Consider the following 16,143-nt stretch of genomic DNA (forward strand, 5'->3'; position numbering starts at 1 on the left):
ATTTGAAGCCAGTTTGACAGTAAATTACTTGAGGACTAAAAGCCTCACTTTTAAATTCTTCTCGTGCTGCTGGCATTGTGTCATTGGCTTAGTATTAAGAGCAGTAATTCAGCTCTGTTAGCCAGATGCTGTAATTAAACAAGCTTTTGTTTCCACAAACTGCTTGGAGTGTTGTTGCAGAGCAGTTCAAACACCCGGCTCCTCCAGGAGACCTCTCAGCCCTTGTCTCTCAGGCTTTCTTGTGGGCCCTTCACCACTGATTTATGGTCTGTGTGGTGGGACGGCTCTGAACTTCCCTGAGCTTAGACACGAAGGAACTCGCCTCAGTGCGGGCTCCAGCTCCCAGCAGAAGGGCCCTCGTTTAAAGAGTTCTGCCTTTCCTTGTTAAGTCGGCCTTTTGATGCCGAGACACTTCCCTTTCGGTCCTGAAGGGCTGTCTTGTCCATTACATCAAATCACCAGCTCCTATTTAATAACTGAGGCTGCTTTTGTAACAACGGCTGTGAGGAAGAGTGTGTCTTACTGTGCTACGTCTTTCTAGGGTTGCAGTCGGAGTTTTTCATTAACACGACCAAGGCTGGTCCAGGTACCCTCTCTGTTACAATTGAAGGGCCATCAAAGGTGAAAATGGACTGCCAGGAAACTCCAGAAGGTTACAAAGTCATGTACACACCCATGGCTCCAGGAAACTATTTAATTGGAGTTAAATACGGTGGACCTAACCACATAGTGGGCAGCCCCTTCAAGGCAAAGGTTACAGGTAAAAAGCTAACCAGTATTTACTGCGTGCCTGAAGTAGTTTGTGTCACTCAGCAAGTATGTCCCTCTGAGATAGCGCAGCAGTCAGGGTTAGATGCCTGGTGCCCAAAAACACAAGAGGCAAAAAACACTTTTCCCCATCACCTCCAAACCCTAGATAGGGATTTGGGGAGATGCTGAGAGCTGCCTGCGGGCTGCAGAAGCATCAGTCGTGGAGCTCACCAGCTCAGCTCTAAAACAGCTTCAGGGGAAATGCTAGACTTTGACCTAGCTCTAAGGTGTTACATTGGCAGTGGGGAAATACGACTTGGTTACCCACTCTTCCTCCCCAGCCCCTGAAACCTGGAGACTTACAGCACAAATGATGCCCCTCTTGGTCTCATTTTGGTGCTGCCATGGCCTGACCAAGGGCCATAGTGTCTAGGGGCTTTCAGATGATGTGAGGAAGGCTGGTTTTACATCTAGGAGCTCTTTCTCTTCAGTGCTGTGTTGAAGCATAGGCTAGCTCTACTGCTGCCCCGAGCTAGAGGAATCCTTCCTGGTGCCCAGGCGTGGTGGTGGTCTTGGGGGGCAGATGGTAGGGACTGCACTCCCCCGGGCTGGGACATGCTCTGCTTTCAAAATGGATTGTTGCGAAATTGCACCTGCTTTTCTGCCAACTCAAGCCATTTTTGGCATTTTGGTGATTGGAGCACAATTAACTCTTCTCCAGCGGCCAGCTTTGCTTAATGAATCCTGAAGTTCCTGTGGTCCTTTAACCACTTAAGGGCTCTGGGATGGGACTGTTGCCAGCGTTACTGGAAGATGTTGGTTTAAATACCGAAGAAGGAAATTGCTCCTCTGAAAATGCATTTTGGATGCAGAATGCATGCTAGTTGCTAGGAGGATTTCAAAACCTCCTGCTAGATGTCTTTCAGATGGGGTGAATCTGAGTGTCAGAAGTCTTTTCTGTTTCCAGGACAGCGACTGGTCAGCCCAGGCAGCGCAAACGAAACTTCTTCCATCATGGTAGAGTCAGTGACGAGGTCATCGACTGAAACCTGCTATAGTGCCATTCCCAAATCCACCTCGGATGCCAGCAAAGTGGTTTCCCGGGGAGCAGGACTCTCAAAGGCTTTTGTGGGTCAGAAAAGCTCCTTTTCTGTGGATTGCAGCAAAGCAGGTAAGGGTATAGGAACTAGCTGTATGTTATGGTGGCTTAGCTGGGTGGTTTTTGCATTAAAACATCATTCAGTTAATTGCAAACTCTGTGTTAGGAAAGAGGAAAAGCATAACTTTGTGAGCTGGCAGCTATGAATTAATGAGAGCTCTTAGCAGCAATCTGAGACCTGATTTCAGCTTCAGCTGTAAATCAGCATTTTGTGAAGTTGAAATTCAGAGCTCGAGGTGCTGATCTGCCTGTAAAGAAACACTCTAAGTGCTGCATGGTGCTCACCAAATCAATCTTAAGAGGCTATAAAGACTCCACGTCCTCTCCAAATGGCTTTTCTTAGCCAGGAGCACCTGAAAGAAAAATGGGGTTATGGCATGAGAACAGGCAGGTTGCTAAGCTTAAGCATCCCTCTTGGTGCATCGCAGCCTGTAGTGCCAGATGTTCCCATAAGCTGAGTGCTGATCACCACCTGCAGGCGTTGTGGTGGGCAGAGGACAGGCCAGCTGTGCTTGCTGGTCTCTGCTGCTGACTTCTAAGGAAGTACCTGAGAGGCAGCGCCTGCTTGCTTTCACAGTGTTCATCTCTCCTGTGCTGTAATTAGATAATGGTAGCGTGTCAGGTCCAGCAAAGTGCACAAATAGACCCTTGCCTCTATGAGATTGAGGATTTTTAAATAAAATTCCCTCTTAAACCAAACTACCTTAGCCATACCTCAGATTACTGCTCTGAATTGTGAATTAAAATAACAAAATCTTGTGGTAATATTATGGAGCTAATGTGGTACAGTCGTCACGCTTGTTTGTTTAAGCTTATGAATGCTAACAGTCTGTTGTTTTGCTTTAGGTTCAAATATGTTGTTAGTCGGCGTCCACGGGCCTACAATACCGTGCGAAGAAGTATCCATCAAGCATTTGGGCAGCCATCAGTACAATGTGACCTACGTCGTCAAGGAGAGGGGTGACTACGTCCTGGCGGTGAAGTGGGGCGACGAGCACATTCCTGGGAGTCCTTTCCATATCACTGTTCCTTAATCCCAACCCACATCCGAGTCAGTCTGTGTGTTTGCAATTCAGATGTAGAGTTATACTGGGTGCAGTCCTGTTGCAAAATGCAGTATCTAGATACACACGGCTCACATTTCAATACGCTCAGAAGTAAATTCTGTAACTTTGTTTTTACAAGCATTTCACTTCTCTTCTACTTATCAACATAATGTAAATCTATTTAATGTCCTCTTCAAATTGTACCTTTGCAGTACTGTCCAGGTCACTGTCAATGTTTGGAGAATCATGTGGATAACTAGACACTAATTTCCCTTGTGGATGTTAAAGACTTTAGATGTTAATTGAAAACTGGAATTTGTCTTTGTAATTGGGTATCTTAACTACTGATTTTATTTGACTGGAGACTTTACATTTTAGTTATGGAATATGACTTGGGCTGTCCCCAGTTCAAATTCTTTTCTGTAAAGAAATGAGATAAAACTGGTACTATAATAGGTGCCTTTGTATACTTGATCAATTTTAATGCTTAACATAATAAAAGGCTACTAAAAGTGGCTTTACCACTCAAATTTAAAATGTTTTTGGAAATGCATTGCTAATGGTTTACATTTAGGAAAAGTTTATCTTTTATAGCAGACCAAAAGCAGACTTAAAATTATTTCCTGAGAGCTTTCAGCCTTTATGTTAATGCTTTGTAAATCTATACAGGTAGCTTTTTGGCCGTGATGCTAGCAATGCGTTTTTTAATTAGCTTGGGATTCTGGTGAAATTTCTAAAACTTTGCTTTACAGGTAACTCCCAACACGCTTACTGATTTATTTTCTTTTTAAGAACAACTCCCAGTTCGGCTGCAATAAAGTCCCTAGCTTGCCAAGCCAGGCATAGCTCTCATCTGAGTGACCCAAAATCCACGCAGGTCAGAGCACAGCAGTCTAATGGCGAAGGGATCAGCAGTTTCCCTGGCTGCTGCTGGGCAGGCAATGAGTGAGATGGTGCAAACCCCTCCTGGGCATGGAGACCCACATCTGTACTTGGGTAGTGGGCGGGAGGGCGGGTGGGTGTGTAAATGTGCTGACACAATGGCAATAAGAACCAACAAACCCTTGGTTTTGGTGCAAACTGTTTTATTATATCTCAGTCCAAGGACGTGCCTGAAGCATGCTCATCTCTTCCAAAATTTCCTTTAGTGCTGTGAGGGAGATTCATGCTTAGGGTCAAGGAGAGAAAACTTCCATTGTAACTTATATGTTTGTCCTGGATTACTCAATACTACTTTCCAAGTGTGTATCGGAATTGCTGTCAGCTGCTGGGGCTTTAGTAAAACTCTCCAAATGAGCTTTAACTCTGTGATTAGGAGAAGATAGGATTTGTTGAAAACGTGTTGAAATGTCACTGTCTGTCCCTATGGAGAAGTTCACGCTTACAGTTCTGTAGTTACTTGTGGATGCACTACCCTTGAGCACAGTTGATTTGGGAAATAAAGGACGGTTGTTTGTTTTTTTACTGTGCTTTTTTGTGCCTTAATGTGAAATGCTCACTACATTGTAAACTAGGAAGTGAAAACAAAATAAACTGGAATAAAATGCAGGATTGTAAAATTGTATCTTATAACTTATTAAATAGAAATGTTTGCTTCATTAAAATGTGCATGTTAAAAACAACACCGGGTTCTTTTCATATGTAGTCCATAAAGTCCAAACCAAAACTACAGCGTGTAGCAGCTCCAGACATGCCAAGTGACCTCCGGACCACGAGCCATGCAGGAGGCATCCAAAAACTTGGGCCTAGCTTCAGTGCCATTGTATGTTTTCCTGTAACCTCACTTATTTTGTTGCTAAAACAAAACGTATTGCAAAAGCTTAAGCCACGGCATCAGCATGGCAGGATGTGACCGTGTTGTGCCAGGTCTTTCTGCACAGACCGCGGTGATGGGGGATCAGCGGAGCTGGAGAGCAGAAGTGTTGTGGGGCTGCGAGGCTGCTCCTGCGTCGCTGCCAGCGGCACCCATGCAGCTCTCTGGTGCTCTCCAGCAGCACCGTGGGGCTGTTTGCAGAAGGTGGCTCCTGGCGTGGCACCTCAGGCCAGCCGGCTCCAGCGCACGGCTATGGAAACCAGCAGATGTTTTCCCAAACACAGCTCCCACTGGAAACACCACTGAAACCCGAGAGGCAGCGGGCCAGGAGCTGCTGCCAAGGACTTTCCTGCCCCAGGTTTATCAGATTGTTTCCTTTTTGTAGTTAATTGTGTTTCATTAGCTTTGTGCTGTGTCAGCTTGAAGCTCCTATTTAAAATTTTGACAGGAAAAAAAAAAAAAAGCCTGAATATAGCTGTCAGGTTGAGTAAACCTGAGAGGCTTGTGCCTGTGTAACTGGTGTTACCCAATCGCCCTGCTCTTGTCAGGCCTCCTCTTGCCTGTTACCACTTGGTCTAATCACGTTAGCTGGAATTAAGGAGAGTTGTCTGAAGTCGATGGGCTGTGATCATTAGCTTGTCTGAGGGGTTACACCACGGCAGGCAGGCTGCAGTGGGGCTGGGATGTCGGTGTGCCTGGTTACCGGTGTCCCCATGCCTCTCGCCGTGCTCCTTCCTGCCATGCCCTGGGGTCTCGCCTGGGAGAGAGACTGGGAGGAGGACTGCGGGGTGAGCTGCACAGGACGGCCTTTCTAAGCCCACTGCCCTGTGGCACCCCACTGATGTAGGCCCAAATTCGTGCATCCTTTTGGGGGAAAACCCCAAAGGAAAACCCAAGGCTTGGCAGGGCCCTGGCACAGGCCGGTCAGAGCGCAGGCTGCGTGGCTTGCGGGGGCTCATCTGAGCTTGTCCAAACAGGACTTGTGTTGTTTCTCCTCCGGTACCAGGTGGCCCTAATTCTGTAGGCAGCCACGCATCTGCTTAGTTCCAGTCTTCTGAGCGGACTGGCTGGTTTTTAAGCACGTGTGTGTAGTGCCACAGTGTGGCTTCTCCACAGCCTCTCATTGCCGTGGCCTGCTGGCCTGGGGACGTGTTTTCCTCAGCCACCTCAGGCTTCCTGCGGCAGCGCCTCAAGGCCTGGCTCCCTCCTGCGGCACCGCTGCTCCTGCTCCGGGCCACCAGCAGGAGAGCCCTGTGGACCTTAAATATACATTTATATTTTAAAGGTAACCTAGCTTATTTCTTCTGGAGCTTGTGCCAGGTCTCGGACTGTGCAGAGTACCTCGTGTGTCCACGACGGGTCTCCCTGCACCCCCTGACAGGCATCGAGCTGTTCTGGTGTTCGTGACGTGCATCGGCAGTGCAGATCGCTGGGCTGTTGCTTAGCAGGACTGTTTTTATTCAGATTGTGCAAACCCTGTAATCATTTCCCCCTCTAATTGTCATTCTGTGGAAAGCAAGATTGTGAAATTTCCAGTTGTTTTATTCTGTGGGCAGTTTTAGCGTCCAAATGTATTTAAAACTGAATTGATTTTATTTTTGCTTTTTTTTTTGGTTTGTTTTTACTCTGCATTTTAATGCACTTGTCTTGCTTAAAGGAAACAAACCATGTCCTAATTGCATTTCAAAGACTGCCCAGAGAGATTACGTACAAACAGGCATCGGTTGGCAGCAGCTGGGATGCTGAAGTGAGAGTGTTAACGCAGGGCAGGGCACAGAGCTGGGCAGAAGCAGCAGGACAGGCTGCAGCTGAGTTACCGACCAGCAGGTCCCCCTCACAGAAGGGCATCGAAACAGCCCTGCTGCCAGAAATCCCGCGTGTGCTATCCTGCTTCCACGGGGCCGCCTGGGAAAATGCTTCTCCATTGCTTCCCTACGTTTCCCAGGCTTGCAGGGTTTGTTGCCAGGGCTATGAATTCATACTGCACGCTTAGAAAAAATACTGGCAATGTCACGAGATCAGGCTGGATTTATGGTTGTGTCGCTATTAATTTGAGTGAATTTAAAGTGCATTCTTCATACAACACGAATGAAAGGCTAATATATGTGAGTTTTAAAAAAAATTGATAGGCAAAATATAATTTAGCAGGACCCAGAGGTATGTTTGACAGCTCCTTCCTATGATGAACTGCCTTTCTGCAGGACCTTGGTACTGCAAATATTTACATATATGCTGAGCTTGAAGCCTGTGAGTCCTCTGAGCCCTGTGGAGGAGCTGGCCCTGCTCTGAGAGGTTGCGAGGATATTTCTTCCTGACAGCAACGTCCTAAGGATTTTGGGGGGAATTGGGGGATTTTTTGCATCTGGCGTCACTGGAAATAGCTGGGGCCAAGCCCCCTCCTAGCTCGGAGGCACAGAAAGGAGGTCCCAGTCCAACTACCAGCATTTACAGAGCGTTTCACTGAAGGTTTCTATCTCCTTTGCCAATATGTAAATTAACGCCTATAAATCTGCCTTCTGCCTAATAGAAAATACCGTGCAAATGCCGACAGCTGAGACGCTATATTTAAAACGACACCTGAAGCATTTAACCTTGTTTTTCCTTCCTGATAGACAACCAGAGTGCACAGAGAGGGCATTCATGCTTTTATACCAGGTGACAGATGGTGAAAACGTGGCCTCGCGTCTCAGGAAGGCAGGGGGGCTGAGCAGGAAGACCCCCCCCCCCCCAAAATCCCAGCTTCTCGACGCTGTCTGCCTCAGCTGGGCAGGGCAGGCTTCCTCATGGTCACCGCAGCGCGTTTCCAACTGCAGCCTGGGTTTGTGACCGGCTCACCTACAGATATGGTGAGACCAGGGCCGTTTTGGGGGCAACTCTCGAGGGTCAGTGGGAAGGGGCTGCATGAGGCGTGTGTGGGGATGCAGGTCCGTGAGGCTCTGCGGTCGGAGCTGCGTCTCCTTCCCGTGCCAGGTCTGCAGGCGGTGGTGCCGCGGTATGGGTGTCCGGATAGCGCGGGGCCCACGCAGATACTGGGATTTGCAGCGGTGCCACCACAGGCACTGGGATTTATAATGGTGCCACCAGGGGGGGCCATAATAATATTTATTGCACGCGTAGCTCCCCACGCGAGGGGTGGAGAGAGGCTTGCGGAAGGCAGAAACCGGTGTTATCCTGGGCGTGGGGCTTACAGAGGTCGTGGAAATGCTTTTAATGACCAAGAAAGCAGGCGCCCTGATTTCTCTGCCTCTGATATTTCTGCTGCTGGCCTGCTTTGAGGCGATTGCACAGCACAGCCCGCTTTGGGGCTGCAGCTTGGGGGCTCGCTGCACACCCCGTGTTTGGTGTGGCTTTGGTGGGTGGCCAGTGCCTGCTGCTGGCCTCCCCTTGCCACAGGAGCAGGAAAGCAGCAGGAGCGCTGGAAGCTGTGCAGGCTGGAGTTGCTTCTGTTTGTATTCGTGCACAGTTAAACTTTTGGAAAAGCAAAACAAACATGGGTGTAAACACAAAGAAGGGGCTGTGCTGCACGTGGGTATCGCTGTGCTGGAGGAATTTGGAGCTGGGGGTGCTTGTACTGCTGCAGAGAGGGGACAGTCCCCAGTCCTGCTGACCCCAGTTGGTTAAACAGCACGTTCTGTTTGATGATGATTTATTTATCATTTCTTAATGCTTCCCCAGCGCTGCATTTTCAACCGCAGTGTGTTCTGTGCCAGTTTGCTCTGGGGCACATGCAGAGCCCCCCCAAACGGCCAGATCCCCGTGCAGATTTGTACTGGTGTCCCCCTGTTCTTCCTGCCACCGGTACCCATTTCCCCATTCTCCCAGCCTCTGGTACCCGAGGGGAGGCATGGCGATGCTAGCCCAGGGCCAAAGGGCTCGGCACCTTTTGTTTAGCTGAACCCCCTCTGCTCTTTGTTTGCGCTTGGCCAAGGCCCTGGTGGAGGAAGCGGAGAGTTCCCAGCCTCAGAACAGCCTCTTTGTTTCTCTCCCAGCCCTCAGCTGAGACCTGGCTCGCGCAAGACAAAGTCTCCCCGGGCCATTTCTGATTTCTAGCGTGAAACTCCTGTTTGGTCATAAATAAAGCTCCAGAAGCCTCCTTCATCTAAAGAGGGGCTTTGTTCTGGCTGCAGAGCATCCAGGATCCCGGAGGCTTGAACTATTTAAAAACCTCTCTGCAGCTGGGAGAACTGGGTAATGATCCCCTGGTGTGGAAAATTCAGAGAAGGCATAAACTGTTAAAAGTTTATATATATATATTTGCAATATTGTCTGATGAATGTGTGGGATAAGCATAGGAATATATCTAGAGACCTGCTGCACTGACCGTACAAGCTTTGGGCACCTCCCAGCCCCTCTGCAATGTTAGGAAGCGATGCTGTCTGTCTGCTCTGAGTCCTCCAAAAGTGCAAAGGAGCAGCACTTTGCAGAAGATGTCTCTCTGCAGTTCAAATTCTCATCCTCTGTGCCATCCACAGAGTGCCATCTGCTAACACCATGCCCCATGCTGCAGCCACTGCAGTGATTAGTATCTGAGCATGCCTCTTGTTCTCAGATGCTGGATAAAGCATAATGTTCGATGTCGCAAATAAGGATAAACCTTTTTCAGTAACGCTTAGTCATATTTACATATTTTTCATGATTGAATATATCCATTATTACTTTGCTGGAGTGAGCTTTGTTCCTGTGTGCATTGCCTCTTTCTGAAAGCCAGAAAGCATCTGTCATGTGGACTAAGATGCGAGGCCAGAGACTTAGATTGATTTCAACCTTCACATGAAACATCGCTGCTGTCAGCCAGACAGTGGCATTTCTATAAAAATCCCAATGTAAATATTTGTTCTAAATCAGGCTCTTTCTTTCCTTTTGCCTTGGCTGGGACATTAATCAAGGGAGCTTATGAAATGCTGTATCACTTTCAGATTAATTGCTACTGAAAATTGGGACTGTTGCTGTCCCCCTTTTGGCATGATCTCCTCCAGATTTATTTTCTTTCTTCAAATTCTTTCTCCCCAGACAGGCCGTTTTCACAAAGGCCAAACTGTTTTCCTCCCCTACAAGAGTATCTTGTTTGCCAGCCCTCCCCTGGTCAGCAGACAAAATGAGGGGCGTGGATTAAGGACTGTGGATATTTGCCCTCACAAACTGTTGGATTATTTGCATGTCAGGGTGCTGAAATCAGATTTTAATTGCAATTTTGAGCCTGCTCTCCTTTCACCTGACCTCTGCAAGACTTCTCACCTGAGGCTTGTGAGCCAGGAAGGGTGGGCGCACCTGGCAGCGGGACGGGAGTGCAAACACCCGTGTGTTACTGCTGCTGCCTTGTGGCTGGGTCGGCGCCGAGAAGGGACTCTTGCTGTCTGCCCATCTGTCTTTTCCTTCTGTCTTTCCCCAAGCCCTTGATGCTGTGAGCGCTCTGCATTTCACAGACCGACCAAGTAGTCGAGTTCAGCGACGTTCTGCATATTTTTCATTGCAAGGTGCCACACACAGCCCTGCATCCTGTCGGTGGCAGCCCTGAAGCACAACACGATGCAGAGAGGTCCTGCAGCCCCTCTGCTGCTGACGGGGGAGTAGTGGAGCCAGTGTGGGGGCCTCGCCCCTCGGGTGTTACAAATAAAGCACGGGGAAGCATTTTGTGTTACTGCTTTACATGGGTAATTGGTACAGTAAGTCTAGCATGCTGCTTCTAGATGATTTATTTTTGCTGCACTTACAATCAGGAAAATAACCTGAAGGTTTAATTCACCTTCACACTCTATTTTTGGTTTAACAAACTCCTTTTTTTTTTTTTCCCCCTGCTAAATATTGCACTTGCTGTGAGTATAGTGATGCTGATCTGCTGAAAGACCTGGTGGCATCCTTGTATTGTCACTCCATGTGAGCAGATCCAGCATGCTCATGAGTTTGCCTGGCGATTCTTTCTTCCTCTCCTCTTCTTTGAGAACTTGGATTTTATCCAGTCGAAGAAGCCGCCCTTTGCTTTCAACTCAAACTCCACCGGGAAGTGGTCGCTCACCCCCAGCGCCTGCAAGAGATGGGCACAGGGGTGCTGGGAGCATCCACGCGCCTTCCAGGCCCTGTTTGGAGGGGTTCTGGTGGCGTTGGGGGGGGACACGTGCATGCTGTGTCACTTTGGGAGGATGCATGGCCCAAGCTGTGCCCGTATCTGCACCTCCCTGCTGCAGGGAGATGGCTCTGTGCTGGCCAAGGTGCGCCGCGTTGGCCCTCCTAGGGGAACCCGGCGGTGCCGCGTGGGCTGTGCTGTGCCTACCTGCTCCTCGGTCATCTGGAAAGCCGTCTGGAAATCAAAGATATTGACGGAGTGCGGCATGACGGCTTGGCTGAGCTGCTCCCCGCTGACCACGATCCTGCGAGGGGCGAGGGAATGGGGCACCGGTTCCACAACCAGTGGCAGCCGTGCCGGTGGCCGGAGAGGTGGCCTCCACGCAGGCACAGCTACAAAAGGTTTGTCCCCACCTGGGGCTGGCTGCGGAGAGGTGCCAGCTGCTGCTGTCGTGCCACAGCTGTCTGACTGCTTTCCTTGGCAGCGAGCCACCCAAATACCTTGGCCTTGGAAGCCAACGTGCAATGATGTGCATCGAAACCCACCACAGAGCTCAAAGCAGGAGTCTGGACACAGAAGCCACCGAGGACTGGAGTGTCCCAAAGTCAGGCTTTGGTGCAGGAGCTCGTTAAAGGGGTTGAAGCCCTGGCTGCCCGTGCTCTAGCAAGCTGCTGCATGCCCTGTCCCTGCCGAGGGAGCTGCCTGCCCCAGCAGGACTTGCCGTATGCCGGGTCCGGGCGACGCTTCACACCAGCTGTGCAGAACAAGGCTCTGCGTTTGTCCCTTCAGATTATGAGTGCAATAACAAGAACCTCAGCACGAAACTGGGGCACAAACCTGGCATCGCCAAGGTCCCTCTGCAGCAGGGCAGCTGCAACTCTCCCTGCTGATGGGATGATTTCAGATCCATCCCCAAAGCAATGCAGTTTGCTTTGTCTGACGGTCAGTGACACCTTCCCATTACTTTTATTTTTTTTTTATGTGAGTGTTTTGTGCAGGGACTGGTTGGGCTGTGAGCTGTTTACCTGTCATATGGGCAGCTTGTGCTGCTTTTCACCGTGGTGTCATTTTTGTCACCAATTAGCCAGGCGAACTCCGAGTAGGTCCTCAGCCGGATGTTCTTCCAATGCTTCCGGGGAACGTAGCTGCACCCGGCGTTGAAGTCCCCCATGAAGACGAAGTTCTGCAAGGCAGGAGGGATTTCAAAGGCAGTCGTGAGGACAGATCTTCAAAATAAGACCAGTAAGGTTTTCCATGGTCCACAGAGGTGACGAGCGGCCCTTGCAGTGCATGCAGCGAGCGCTCAGGAGCGCTGAGGGGCTTGGCAGGGGCCGTGCACCCAGCCTGCTGCTGCCTGTGCTGAGCTGGCACCCCCGGGACGCACAGGGGAGAGGCACTGCTGATGTCAGGGGAGGTTTCCCTGATCTGGACCCACATAAGAAGAAAAACCTAAATATTTTACAATCCTAGGGAAGCACACGCTAGTCCATTAATGGAAGAGCAGAAAAGAGTATGAAAAAAAATAAAGGTTCTTTTCCTGGAGGACGTTCTGCACCTCTGCTGTAATGTAGCTACCAATGAGCTGCTGATTTTGATGGCTGTGCTGCTCAGGATGAGCCCTGCGCTTCCCAGCTCCATCCCTGCCTGGCTGGGAGCCAGAGAAGGGGCTGGCAGAGAAGGGGCAGGCAATGCACCCCTCTGAGGTGTGGCGGTTTTACCGGGGATCACATTTACTGGTCAAAAGGTAGAGACCTCAATGAATGTACATCAAAGAGATGCTCAAAATCTGGGGCTCGGTGTCAACAGTTTTCAGGTTATCAGGCTCTGAGTACTGTGCGGGGTGAATGAGTGTCAGAGCTGCTATAGTAACACATATGTGGCAACCAACCTTGGTGTCCCAGCGCTGTTTTACGTCTAAATACACATCATAGAGCTCGTCGATCTCCCGTACTGCCATCTCCGGTGTGGTGTGCAGAGGGACTACAGCGAACTCTTTGACAGCTTAAAAACAAAGCAAAAGAAAAGGAAATAATATAATGGTTAAACACGCAATGAATCACAAAGAGACTGGCTTGGAAGCCAGAAGAGTTTTCTGAAAGAAGAAACAGCTTCTGCTTTGGCTGCACATCAGAGGGCGTTTGCTGGGTAATTGCAGCATCTGCGGCACGAGCGCCGAGGCCAAGCTGGGGATGTGAGGACATGCCATGCTGCTGCAAACCTGCTCCAGACCCAGTGCCACCAGTGCAGGACAGAGCTGCCAGGCCCCTGGGGCTGCTGAGGGGCAGGTGCTGCGGCAGGGGGCTTGGACGCTGCCCGTTACCCACCCCAGCCCCGCCACCAGCAGAAGGACACATTTCTGAGAGCATCCCACCAGTTTTTGGCGACTGGAACCAGACAACGAAGGGCTCTCTGGAGAAGGCATCCTCGTCCCCGGGCTGGGTGTCAGGGTACTGGTAGGTTTGTTTCACCGATACCAGATTTTGCCTGCAATGGAATAGCAGAGCTCCTGGAGGTGCTCGTGGCTCGCTGGACGTGCATCCCGTCCCCATGCTGCAGGAGGGCAGGGTGATGTGCTGTGGACCGGCCACGGATGGGCGTGCTGTCCCTGCCGAGCTCACTTGCCTGTAGATGAAGGCGTACTGCTCCTTGTAGGTCTTCCTGCCCAGCCGCCCGCTGACCATGCAGCTGTATTCCTCCTTCTGCCCTTTCGTCTGGCTGGAAGGAGAGGGGCTGCCTTAGCTCGCTCCCGTGTTGCCAGAGGCAGAGGAGCTGATGTCCCACGGGTCTCACATCAGCGCCTATGCCCCGGGTGAGAGACTGGCTGCCTGGCTTCAGAGGGGGATATGGAGACAGAATCGTCTTAGAGATGGGCACAGACTGAGTGTCGTGCCCAATTCTTGCCTGCTGTGAGGTTTATTTATTTCTAAGCTTTCCTTAGAAACATCCAGCCCAGGCTGTGGTCAGAGCTGGTCTGTGCAGCACAGGGACGCCCGCCTGGCCACCCGACCTCCTGCCCTCCCGCGGTGCCCGCGCCTCACGTGTGCTGGCCCAGGGGCACAACACATCGTTTTACCCGGAGAGCTTCTCCACCAACAGGGGACACGTCCTGTTCTTGGCTTCCTTTATTTCCATCAGCAGCATGATGTCGCAGCGAGAGATGATCTGCAACAGGAAAGAGCAGAAGCAAGCCTGGAGCATTAGGAAGAGGCTAGAAAGAAGTGGTTACTGGTGCGAAGGAAGTCCTTTGTGGAAGGAGCAGAGCGCTGCCCCCGGGGTCCCGGAGGCGGGCAGCGACTCGAGCAAAGCCCTTCTCCTTTTGGTGCTGCTGCCGGCCCACGCAGGAGCTGGGAGAGGGAACTTGGGAGCAGAGCATTTTTGGGGCTGCAGTGTGAGCTGGTTTTGTTGTTCAAATTTTGCGGGTGATATTTGTGAGAAAGAGCCCCTTTCGTCCCCTAAAACCATAGCAAATGCATATACTGCCATCATTTACTTTATCTTGCACGTAGCACGGACTATAGTGAAGACAGTCCCGAACGGCAGGTCTAATCCCTTTGCAACAAACCCCTCTTCTCCAGCTCTTCACAACGGCAGGATTAAAGCACAGAGAGCAGCAGCCCCTCCTGCTGCAGCTTGGTGCACGTGGGCATGCTACGAGCACCTGCACCACGTCCTCCGCCACCGTGGTGTCACGGGTGGCGCTTCCAGGCTGCAAGTCCGCAACCTGGCTCCTTCCACTCGAATGGAAAAGTTATCTTCAGCTGCCACAGAGCTAGCAAGTTGGTGAGGTTTTGTTTAAATAAATTAGCACTCAGGTTTTTCAGTTTTGCACCACACTCCAAGATGATACTCTGCTATCTTGAGAATACACTTAATTAGGCAAAGATATTTCAGAATAATTAGCACATGAGCAAGGTAAATAATGTATCGCAAAACAAAGCTCTGTGGATTCAAAGCAAAAGCTATTTTTACTGTGCACAGAAATTTTCATCCTTTTCCTAACTCAATTTCCAAAGGAAATAGCAAATGCTGTTTCTGTTATACTCTCACGCAAGCTAAAATAACTGTGAATGCCCTGCTCAACTGCAGGCTTGATTTTCACTATAACAGTAAAAATGGTTTCAATTATTCACTCATTCTTTTACTTGAAATTCAAGTATGAATAAATAAAGTGCGAGATTATGCGGATAAGAAGCCCCTGCAAAGCTCCACATCTGTTTCCCCCAGGCAAATGAACGTACCTTTACCACAACATCCATGACTTCAGGTCTGCCTATTTTTGTCTCTCCGAAAGACCTCACATTGAAGGAGCAGATTTTTAGGCTCAGAGATGGGCTGAAATAGAAGAGCGAGAACAAGACAAAGAGCAACATCTTCAGGGCCTCGGACAAAATGAGCCGCTGGGAGTGTGCCTATAAATATATACCCGTGTGTGTGCACGTGTGTGTGCGTTTGTGCATCCGTCCCCCTGCAGCCAGCTGAGAGGTCAAAACGCACGCTCAGTTTTGTCAATCAAAAGCACGAACAGGAATTGCCATTTCCTCCTTTCCCTCACTTCCATCTCCCAGGGCAGCACTGAGACTTTGAACTTCTGCCCTTTGGGGACAACCCACTTTTCTGAGCTGGCCTCTGTGTCCCAGAGAGGCAACTGCTCTGCCGGCCCCCAGCACCCCTCCTGATGGGGAGGCACCCGCCGTGGGGTGCCCACCAGCCCTGGCCTCCAGCTGGGGCCACCCTGGGTCAGGACCAGGCTCCCTGGGTGAGCCTGGAGGAGCAGGAGGTGGAGGGGGTGGGTGGTGAACGGGTCTGGGAGGCAGCGGTGGGGAGATGGGGATGCCTGAAGGGCGCTAATGGTGGGCACCAAAAGCTCCGGTGAGAGGGGATGGTGGTGGGATACCCTGAACATGGAGGGTTTGACTGTGCCCATGTTTTGTTCTGCTTCTTCGCCCTGGCTCAGCCATCCCAGCCCAGTAACGGGCAGGTACGTGACGGCCCCAGCCCCAAAATCTCCCAGCCAAGTGTCCCCAGCAAACAGCAGTCCTGGGCTGCTGGCCCAAGGAGCCTGCATGTGGCTCAGCCCCATGCTGCACAGTGGATGGGAAAGGAGGCATAACAAGAAGTCAGGCCAGATGGTGTTATGCATTCTGGAATTTTCTCTCGGTTGATAGCGTGCTTTCACATCCTCTCTGCTTTTCCTGAGAAAGCCCCACAGCCCCAGCGCGCCCCTGCCCTGCCTGCACGGCCACGTGCTGGGGAAGGGCGGCAGGGCCCCTCTTAATGCCATATCCAGAAGCACAAGCTCTAATCACCACCTAAT

At 50.5% G+C, this 16,143-nt stretch overlaps 2 protein-coding genes across 6 annotated transcripts in view; one reads left to right on the forward strand and one right to left on the reverse strand.

The window, feature by feature from the left end:
* Positions 1–4,577, forward strand: part of FLNB (filamin B) — an 88,105-nt gene extending 83,528 nt beyond the window's left edge. For 3 of the 5 annotated variants that reach the window (XM_083795239.1, XM_083795240.1, XM_083795243.1), the window contains 3 exons: positions 542–760; positions 1,718–1,921; positions 2,756–4,577. In XM_083795239.1, coding sequence (XP_083651365.1) covers positions 542–760; positions 1,718–1,921; positions 2,756–2,943 — 611 coding nt within the window. In that variant the 3' untranslated portion in view covers positions 2,944–4,577. The remainder of the gene's footprint in view (positions 1–541; positions 761–1,717; positions 1,922–2,755) is intronic. The other 2 variants (XM_083795241.1, XM_083795242.1) reach the window with 1 other exon arrangement.
* A 4,418-nt stretch (positions 4,578–8,995) lies between these two features.
* Positions 8,996–15,300, reverse strand: DNASE1L3 (deoxyribonuclease 1L3). The gene is made up of 8 exons (XM_083795325.1): positions 15,068–15,300; positions 13,903–13,991; positions 13,452–13,544; positions 13,201–13,313; positions 12,718–12,830; positions 11,855–12,012; positions 11,037–11,133; positions 8,996–10,790 (listed from the first exon to the last, which is right to left on the reverse strand). Exons 1-8 carry the CDS (start codon positions 15,197–15,199, stop codon positions 10,662–10,664), a joined length of 924 nt encoding a protein of 307 aa, XP_083651451.1. The 5' UTR covers positions 15,200–15,300; the 3' UTR covers positions 8,996–10,661.
* Positions 15,301–16,143: the final 843 nt, after the last annotated feature.

Source organism: Anser anser (assembly GCF_964211835.1).
Source record: "Anser anser genome assembly, chromosome: 12".
Taxonomy (NCBI): domain Eukaryota; kingdom Metazoa; phylum Chordata; class Aves; order Anseriformes; family Anatidae; genus Anser; species Anser anser.

Excerpts from the sequence above, each read along its gene's own strand:
- DNASE1L3 (XM_083795325.1), bottom strand. The coding sequence starts at position 15,199 with ATGTTGCTCTTTGTCTTGTTCTCGCTCTTCTATTTCAGCCCATCTCTG. Across the intron at positions 13,314-13,451 it reads CAGTACGCCTTCATCTACAG|GCAAAATCTGGTATCGGTGA; the intron begins GCAAGTGAGCTC and ends ATTCCATTGCAG. Across the intron at positions 12,831-13,200 it reads GTTCCAGTCGCCAAAAACTG|CTGTCAAAGAGTTCGCTGTA; the intron begins GTGGGATGCTCT and ends TTTGTTTTTAAG.